Source organism: Chiroxiphia lanceolata, chromosome 2 (genome assembly GCF_009829145.1).
Source record: "Chiroxiphia lanceolata isolate bChiLan1 chromosome 2, bChiLan1.pri, whole genome shotgun sequence".
NCBI lineage: Eukaryota > Metazoa > Chordata > Aves > Passeriformes > Pipridae > Chiroxiphia > Chiroxiphia lanceolata.
The window spans coordinates 81,550,457-81,560,328 of NC_045638.1; the positions used below are offsets into that span (position 1 = coordinate 81,550,457).

Genomic DNA, 9,872 nt, shown 5'->3' on the forward strand with positions numbered 1-9,872 from the left:
AAGTGGGAAACCAGCTCCGCACCTGTCTCAGCAGCAGAAAAGGCACATTTGAGTGGACACAGATGCAAAGTTTAGTTTGGAGAGCATTAGCAGGCTGCTGTTGGCCTGCTGGGAGCAGCAACCTAGACCTCGCCCTTTGCACCCAAAACCCCTGAAGTAAAACACTGCTGACTCTACCCACTATAGCCATATTGGCATACAAAAGCCGCCTTTCCTCTTGAACAAAGCCAGCACTGATTGCAGATGGCCTCTCTTTCTCCATAAACCAGCTGTGCCCCACAAAGGGTGAGACAAGGAGTTATCCTTTTTTACCACTAATCCCACAGCCTTCCCACTTCATCCCCATTGTTGGCACCCCCAACTTTGCCATTTGCACCACTGCTGAACAGGGTGCCACCTGGTCAGGGTGTGCTGATCTGGGACATGCACACACATCTGCTTGCCTTGGACACAGCCCCTGAGCTAAAGAAACAACTCTCTGTCCCATCATGAACCAAGCAAATCTCCTTTTACCTTTTAATCCAACTACCCCCAGCTCAGCCTTGCTGCAGGCAGCATGACACGGGCAAAGCTGTCGTGTTAGTAACTGGGTTTTCTTCAACTGGTCACTACCAACAGAGCACCACTGCGTCCCCTATGGGATGGCATCACCTGCTTGCTCACTCGCAGGACTCATTATGGGATGCTATGGCAGATCAGAGGTCCACACCAACATGGTCCTGAAGGGAGGGACAGAGATGGGAATGAAGGGAAAGATCCATGTATGTAGGACTCCCAAATGCCTTTTGGAGTCCAGCAAAAGTAAATACTGCTGAGAAATAGAGCCTCCCTCCTGCAGGCAACTGCACCAAGAGATCCAAAGCCCTGGGGAAGGGCAGCAACCCTGTGCCCTCCTCCAGCAGCAGCAAATGTCCCTGTGCCCCTCATGTGGCTGCAAACCCCTGATGGTCCCCTGCAAATCCCCTGTGTGTGCCCCAGCTCCAGTATCCCAGATGTCAGGGGACATGGCTCATGCTGTCAAGGAGAAGGGGTGAAGAGTGAGATGATGAGCAATGCAGAAGAAGGGTTGGTTCTGCCTCCGATATTAAGATGTCTGCTTGTGCATGGGCTCACTCGGCAGGTGTTTACACAGCAAAACATGTGCTGCACTCCAAGACCCCCTCCTGCCTCTCCTCCCACCTGACAGTCTGTAGTCCCCTGTGTGCTTCAGGAGCAGTCAGCTCTCAACAGAGGCAAGGCAGGTGGCAACAGATTTGAAGCCAAAAGTGCAATTCCTGGATGCCGCTGAGCTTTGGAGCAGGCACAAGGGCTTCCATGCTCAGACGTCCAGGGGCTTAGACCTTCAGAGAACATCACATCTTGAGGCTTCAGGTATTACACCTTCAGTGGTCACCAAGAGAGCAAGGAAAGGTGGGGGGAAGATGGCCTTGGTATGGCTAAGGGAAAATGCTTTCCCACTATGCAAAAAAATGGGCAACAGGTCTTTCCTTGCAGCAAGATCCACTCCATTTCAGATGTATCTCATGAGGACCATGAGATACACTCAGTTGCACTCCCTCCACCAGTGGGACCCCAGTGCAATGAGCAATGCAATCACCATCAGGACCTTGCCCCCATTCCGCCCTGCTCCCTGCTGTTTCCCAGTCCCAAGTCCTTTCACTTTTGTCTCCTTCTCTTTTTTTCAAGTCCCAGAAAACCCTCTGTAACTAAAATCCTTCTCTGACCATCATCACCTTCTTAGCAGGGATGGGCTCCTGCAGAGCTCACTGCCACTGTGTAAGTCTCAGTGTCATCAAAGCTGGAAAGAAATAACGTCATACCACATTTAGTGAGCATTTCCCAGAGGAAGTATCTTGACACCTGCAAGTCACAGAAACTTTGTTGCCTGCACCAATAAAACCCAAACATTTTACAATAGGCAGAATTTGAGTTACAATGGTGGTGGCCCACAGAGACATTGCCTCGGCCCTCCCTGTTATTCCCCAGTCAGTTCATAATGTCGCTACAATAAATACCAGAACAAAATTGACAGCATTTTTCCACATATCTTAAAGCATTGCCCCACTACTCCTTCACTCCATGTATTTGCAGCCTTGGTTTCTATCCTTATCAGTCATCAGAGGAGCCTTTAGGGACAAATCGTTTGACTATGTGAGCAGCCAGGTAATAAAAGCCATGCAGAACTGCGGCTGTGGCATTGATGACCAGAGAGAAGGTGCCCCCAATCCCAGTGGCTATGTCTTTAAGGACAGACGGAATGGCACAGACGGAGTAGTAGGGGAAAGCAGCAAGGTGAAGGACAAACCCCACTGGGATGCTCAGGATCCTGTAGGTGAGGGACACCACATCTTGAACAATTTGCAGAAAGCCCAGGAAGATGTTGATGATGACCCTCCCCAGATCATAAGGAATGCTTATGAGCACCATGCTGATGGCTTTTAGGTAGGACACCAACCCACTCCACAAGCTGTAGAGTCCATCCAGAACTGTACCACAAACTCGCTTGACAACAAGCCACAGAAAATAAAACACAAATTTCACCAGCTCCACAAAGATGTAGATGAGGAGTTCCAGAAGTTTGATGAAAGGGGTAGCAATGATACCAGCCACTTTTCTCACCCAGCCACTGTCTTTGGTCTCCTGGTTGTCAGTTGTTTCTACTTGCTCCCCGGAGCGGATCTGACTGACAGCTTGCAATACTACTTCTCTTTTCTCCTGGTTTTGTTTGTCTTTCCCACAGTCACCCTTGAACAAGTGAACTTCTGCTAGAAGCTGCTTCTCCAGCTCTCCCACCGTGAGGTCCACCAGGCTGTTTTCATCATTAACCTTTTTCACTAGTCCCAGGGACCATCCCTCTGGAGCATCACAGCAGGCTGCCAGCCATAGGCTCTCTGGCACTGACACCTTGCCTTTAACTCGGACACTGGAAGGAATTGCACCCGCGAGGAGATACAGATGATCCTTCTTGGAGCAGTGAGGGATCAGAGCTTGCTCCACTATCTTTCTGATGTCTCTGTGCCAGTTTTTGCTCAGAGTTGGGCTTAGAGGGACAGCATTCGTGAGTGTGTAAGTGGCCATCTGGAAATCCTCCTCATGAAGCAAGCTGGGATTGAGCAGTCCTCTCTCATAGCCAGAGCCCACATAGTCTGAGGTCAGGGCTTGATTTGCACCAAGGTTGGCCACAGTGCCAGTGATATCAGCTTCATGCACCATCTCATGCAAGTCATTTTCTGGATCATCTATCTGAAACAGTAGAAAGAAGAGTTACTGGATGCAATTCACCTTTCTAGAAAGCAATGTATAAAATGGGCCTTCAAATGTACTTTTCATTATGACTGCTACTACATGCCATACCTTGGATTAAAATCCTGCACCGCCTCCTTACTTTCCTCGCAGTGCTTGAGAGGAGTGTATTCTCTACTTAGCTTCCCTGTCAAACACATAGGTTTAGGCTGCAAAGGATACTTGTAGCTCTCCAGTCTGGTCCACAGCATAGCCTCCAGAATCTCACCAGCCACCTACTTTGGCTTTTTTCTAGAACAGATTTGAATAGATGGCTTGATTCAGGACCATGTTCTCATCATCCTAGGATGGTGGTACATGAAGTTCATTAAGAAGCTACCACGCCACCTTAATTCAGTCCCTCTGACTATCAAATCCAAGCCATGAGGGGAAAAAAACAACCCATGGTATCTAAGATGCCTAGAGAAGGCATTTACCTCTCACCACTTACTGTGTAAGCCAGAATGAAGACAGGCACCATCTCAGGTGACCTGAACTTCCCTCCCTTGAACAAGAGACACAGCAGTGAGTTCCTAGGGCTCTTGCTGGGCTGATCATTAGTAGTCTGATCCTCCTGTCATTAATAGTCTGAAACATCCTTAGAGACCACACAGCTTCTGGCATAACATGGATGAGGGTGCCTCGATGGAATCTGTGCTACCTGCTTGTGTCTGGAGTGTAGTGGAGCCAGAGGTAGCAATTACTGCAGTAGGAATTTGTCCTGGAGTCATGCACACGGGGAGGGGGCAGGGGAGGGTGGAGGCAGTTACAGCAGTGGAAGGAGAAGCACTAAATGTCAGGGTGTGTTCAGGTCTTTCTCAAAAGCATTAAATGTCAGGGTGTGTCTGATCTTCCCCAGGTGGCTGCAGCCATGTCTCCTCCACAGTCACTTCCATTGACACTGCCTGTAGCCACTCCAGGGGGCTGTGCCAAGATTGTCATTTTCATTCCCAAATTAGAGGGTCAACATGTTGGTAGAAGCTCGGGAGTGCCAGACGATCTCCAGCAGTCACTGCCTCCAGTAGTCTCTGTTTCAGAGGCTGTGGCCCTCAGCTCCCAGCACTGTGCTGGCCCAATTAAACCTGCTGCCTTTGCCCCTGGCCTATAAACTGTTTACTGCACTAATATGTGCTTCGGAGACATCTATGGCAGTCAGTTCATAGTCTACCTTGAATCACTGCCCAGTCATTCTCTGTCTCCTGGTCACCCTGCAGTGCACTTGGACAGACATCCAACTACGTCCTTGCAACCTTACAGAGAGTTTGCATCCACATTACCTTCTCAGAGTTCGCCAGCCTGTGCTGAGAGTGAGGGTAAAAGGGCCAGTGCCAGCAAGTGTCAGCAGCTGTCCATCACTCTCACCTGGGAACTGCAGCTCTGGCTGGCCTCCTGCATCAGCCAAACCCCTGCAGTCAAGGCACAGGGCTCCCTCTGCACCAAGCCTGGTCACAGTGCCAAGACTGGCCATTGCAGAGGGCTGCATTGCCTCAGCTTCCAGCTAACGGATGTTTCTTGCTCTTCATTTTGAAGCATCTGATTCTTCTTGCTTCAGGACTGGAAGGACACAGTGAGTCCCACGTGCTGATGCACAAGTCATAGCTTTTTTTAAATGTACCATTTAAAAAAGACTTATTCTGTACTACTGCTGACTTATTCTGCTCCTCTTGCTCAGGCAGGTCAAACTCACAAGCTGCAGCTGGCTGATGAGGCCTGACATTTTGCATTCAACAAAATCTCTGTCTTCTCCTGCCCACTCCCACCCCCCCATTCTCCCTGTTCTGATGAGATGATGGTGTGCCATGGGACAAGAGATACACCTAGAGTGTTTAGTTCCATAGTACAGGTGAGGGGGAGAGGGCACAGGTGTGAGGCTGTGCCCAGGAACTGCCCTCAGTGCTATGACCCTTTGGAACTCTACACTCTCGCAGAGACACTCGTCCCATCTCACTCCCATGGCAAATGCTGCCGTACCACAAGGACACAAAGACCCAAGACAGATCAGGTCTGCTTCCTGTCAGAGATTCCCAGCCTATACTAAACAGATGGTCTAAACTTAATTTTTCTCTCTTTATGAGCTGCTGCATACAAATCTTGCGGTGCCTATCAAGAAAATACGTCCCTGGTTACCTGTCCAGCTTCAGGCTTTTGTATGTACCATTGGGATTGTTTAGGTCCAATTAAAAAAGAACATGATAAAAATGCAGCTGTGTGCTGTTCATGTGTAAGGCTCTGACATCATCTAGTTATGCTTATAATAACTCATATTATGGTTTGTAATAACTCATGCATAACTGAGGTTTTCATGCCTCCTCCAGCTCAGCCCCAAAGGCAAGCTGTCTCCTGCACTGCATTTAATCTGCATTGTAAGCTACCTTTCCTCACTGCTTCAAAAAGCTTTTGGCTTGTGTCACCCCAAAGCATATCTGCATTCATGGAGTCACCCATGAAGCCACCAGTCCAAATAACCTGGAACAGCTCAGGGCAAGATCCAAGCAGACAGGTAAACACCTCATTTATAGGATGGGGATTTAAAAAAAATTATGACCTGAACACCTGTATGGATGTTAGCACATAACAATATCGATGTGTCATTAAGTGGGGGGTGCAGTATCATAAATGGGGCAGAGGCAGAGGGGGATTAAAAGTATGGCAACACACAGTTATTAGGGCAGGCAACTTCCATTGCATTTGGTCACTTAACAAGGTAGGACAATGCTGCCTCCCACCTTCCCCACCCGAGTGAATTTCAGCATCCCACTCCCCTTGCTACTGACTCAGGCATGCATATACCTTTGATTGCAGTGGAAATATTTCATCCAAATTTAGTGTGGGATTCACTTCTCAGGGAGGAGGCAAAGTGTGTCTCATGTCAAGGTTTCTGTAGAAAGACATTGCTCTAGAAGTACCTGTTTCTCTTGACTCTCTACCAAGAGAGATAGCAAGAGCAGCTCAGAGGTAGCTGTACTATAGCTGCACAATGCCACCTTGGTCATCTGCCTGGTGGTAGTCACCAACCAAATGAAAACACAAGGTGATTCATCCAGCCCCTCATATATTAGGATGGAAAAATCAACTCCAGAGTTTTCCATGTCTCTCTAAGCTACAGAAAGAATCAAACACAGAGATTTTCAGACAACCAAAACGATATAAGGTAAAAGACACCTAAGTGACTTGCTCTCAACCTCTAGGAAATCTGTGGCAGAGCAGGCTTTCAGACCTGTGCCCGGGGGAGTCCCATCAGTACCCTACTCATCAGCCTACCCTTCCTGCTCTCTAATTTTCCACTAATTGCTGAATTAATTCGCTGTTTCCAGCTGCCAGTTGGCAGTGGGTGGCACTGACATTCCTCACACTTCTCACCCAATTACTGCCTCTGTGCTACATTTGGCATTTGTTTCTCAGGCAGACATTCCTGAGGAGGTAGGCATGCAGGGGGTGAGACGGTTTCCTCACCACTTACATCATTATCCAGAAGAAAAACATATGACAAACCTGAGGCCCTCATGAAAGTGCTGAGTGTGCTTCTATCGCCATTTCTTTCTATTTGCTATGTTTCCGCATCTCCATGTGCATGTACATACCACTGTGCAATTGAGCCAGCTATCGCTGTCTTGGCAAGGAAATTGCCCAGGAAATCAGCAATATAACCTCATTGGACTATGCTACAGAGCAGGTGTTGCTAAGGATTCCCTTCAGAAGCCACCTGACCTAGCCTTGATAGAACATACATAATGAGTATGAAAGCTCTTCCCCAATTTGTCATCCCAGATCCAGTGTGGTAGTGCCTGAGAAGGGTGTACGTACTTATTTCTTGAGTTATAGGAATTTTTCATAGTCCAGATTTCTTCCCCTTACAGTTTCTTCTGCAGACTTTTTTCCTAATACTTTTCTGTCTCAGATGGAGGTTCCTGTAGTGAACTGCAGAGCTGCTACCTTCTATCTCTGAGACACCTGCATTTCAGCAATGGGTGAAGGGGACCCGCTAGTGTCAACTAAGAATATAAACCTGCGGGGATGCTTTGGAGAAGCCAGAGCAACTAAAAGTAGCACCTGACCAATTATTTCTAAGGCTGCAGTAGGTTTTGGTGGCAGGATACACAAGATTTGGGGCTCTAGAGTGCTGACAGGAACAAAGACAAGGTGATGGGTAAAGAGGGAGGGAGTAGGGAAGGGCAGAGAAGCCAGATGGAGCAAGGCGCAGGAGAAACAAAGTTGCTGCGAAAGGGCTGCCCACTGCTCCATGGCAGGAAGAGCTTTTGAGCCTGCCTGGGCAGGTCTGGACAGTCAGGCCACAAGGAGCAGGAGTAAATATGGGGTCTAGAGGTTACAGAAAGTGTCAGTGCCCAAAGCAAGTGAGGATGGATCTCATCTCAGCAGCTTTACCTTACTACCTCCATGGCATTGACCAAAAATCCTTGCTCACCTAGGTCTCCTCTTTGTGCTTTAAAAATTCATCACCCTTCTTTAACTCAATAATGGTAGAGTATGCAAAACACTTCCCTCTTTTTTAAAAGGGTAAGCAGACACTTCCCACAGCTGTCTGTGAAGTGGAAGGAGAGAAAATCAAAAGGCCAGTAGGAACTCCTACAACTCAAAACCCAGCCAAGACAGCAGAGAGACAGTCCAAGGTGAAGACAGGGGTGTAGGATCTCCTGTCTTCGCTACCTGTGGCCTTAGTATCTTATCACCCCGCATCAGGAAAAATAAGCACAGCAGACACTCTCCTGGTAGAGGGGTGAGCTTTGATTCTGGCAACATCTAGCACCTGAGGGCTGCACTCCCAACACAGTGCTCGAACACTACAGCCATTCCTGCCCCAACAAAGCACCCTTGTACACTGACAATCTTTCCTGAGCTCAACAGACGGGGTAGCTTGATGTACACTCCAGGACACAGCAAGTCATTTCCCTACAACAATCTGCAACACAGAGACACACCAAAAAGCTGCAGCATCAAGTTGGTGAACCACAAATGGATGTTTTATCTCGGCTCAGTGAAGCTAAAGAACTCCTATCAACACTGCGATCACAATGGCAACAGAATAAACTTCACTGCGATGTTTAACCCACCGGCAGTTCTCCCCGCCCCCGAGAGCTGGCTCGGCAGGACAGACACATCAGCTGGTGTTAAAGAGGACTTTCCTCTCCCCTGGCATTGCAGCAGCCTCACAGTTTTCATTATAAGCAACCTGGGACAAGGAACTATTTGTTTGCTTAGTTCCAAGCACAAAAATAAGTTCCGTTCATGTTAAATTCATACTAACAAAAGTTCAACAAGCAGAATTCCTGCCTCCTTAGCAGAATCCTAGCCCAGCTTCACCCCAGAGGAAATGTTCACCATGAGCATTTGCTCTACAGCAAAGGAAAAGCTGACTTACCTGCGGTTCAACCAGCCAGTTCTCCTTCTCGCTTTGGGCTGGCTTTGTAAACTTAAAAGCTGAATAAAGGGGGATTTTGTCCTTAGTACTGTAGAGGGTTGCAAAGCGTGGCTCTTTGTTGTACTGCTGACAGATTTTCACATGGAACGGCTCCGTAAATCCTTCGGGTGGGACTTGTCCAGGGAAGAACACGTTACACTCAGCAAAACCAGTTTCATCCTCTCTAACAACTCTGCCCTGGGAAAAGCCTGGGAAAACTGAGATGCAAAGCAAAAATAAAATTGACGTCTTCATGGTCCACTCCCTGGCGCTGAGGGAAGCCCCGTCTGCCTCCGCTGGGTACGGCAAAGGACCTATGCTCTAAGTCCATGCAGCAGCGAGGCCAGAAAGCGTCTGGAATTCGGGTGTAGCGTGCGAGGGAAATGAAATATGAAACCACAGCCGATCCCTTCGGGGAGCCAGCGCGTTCTGCAGGCAGCACGTTGAGAAACCGACCGTGCGCCGGGCTGCTCTGACACACGCTGCGGACGCCAACTGCCCGCGGGAGATAACGCCGAGCAACCTGAAATCATCAGGCTCGTCGGGAAGAGGAGGAGGGAAGCCTATGGCAGTGCTGGGCTGGAGCTGAGCAGCACCGGCTGTCCAGGCAGGGGCTCAGTGCCGGCGGGGGTGTGGTGTGCTGCATTGCAGCAGTCCCCGGCAGGAATTTTGGCTGACACAGCCAGAAATGTTCTTGGGGCTGTCAAGGGGGATGCTGCAAAGTCAGATTCACCGCCCCAAAGAAGGTATTAGTTGTCCTCTCCAACTGCAAGCCTGGACAAGAGAGAGGGAGAGGAAGAAGAGAGGTGGCAGATATTGGAGCTGCTGGGAATCCACTTTTCCTCTTTTTGGGGTGACTGTAATCACTACTGCTGCCAGCCACATGCTGCTTAGATGCCTGGGAAAGACGTTCACCCCTCTCTCTCCTGGCGTTGTATGGGGCATTCAAAACCTTCCAGTATCACCTCACCATGGCAGATCCTCTCTCAGAAGAGATTAAAAAGAAGCAGAAGAATGAAGACCCTCTGAACATTTTGACCAAACCTGTAGAACTGGCAAAAAAAGGAAATGAAAGCGCTCCTCTGAGTTTATGTTCAGCAGAGCAACCATCTGCCAGTGAACAGCTGCCTATGATGCCTTGGCTACTGCTGAGTAAAAGGCTGTATTCCTTCAG

General features: G+C 48.8%; 1 protein-coding gene across 1 annotated transcript; it reads right to left on the minus strand.

Moving 5' to 3' along the window:
* Positions 1–9,353, minus strand: ENDOD1 (endonuclease domain containing 1). Its single transcript, XM_032677995.1, has 2 exons — positions 8,660–9,353; positions 1–3,243 (listed from the first exon to the last, which is right to left on the minus strand). The coding sequence occupies exons 1-2, from the start codon at positions 8,951–8,953 to the stop codon at positions 2,110–2,112; spliced, it is 1,428 nt and encodes a 475-aa protein (XP_032533886.1). The 5' UTR covers positions 8,954–9,353; the 3' UTR covers positions 1–2,109.
* Positions 9,354–9,872: the final 519 nt, after the last annotated feature.

Coding starts and splice junctions, on each gene's coding strand:
- ENDOD1 (XM_032677995.1), bottom strand. CDS start 8,953: ATGAAGACGTCAATTTTATTTTTGCTTTGCATCTCAGTTTTCCCAGGC. Junction 3,244..8,659: donor ACTGGCTGGTTGAACCGCAG/GTAAGTCAGCTT, acceptor CTACTGTTTCAG/ATAGATGATCCAGAAAATGA.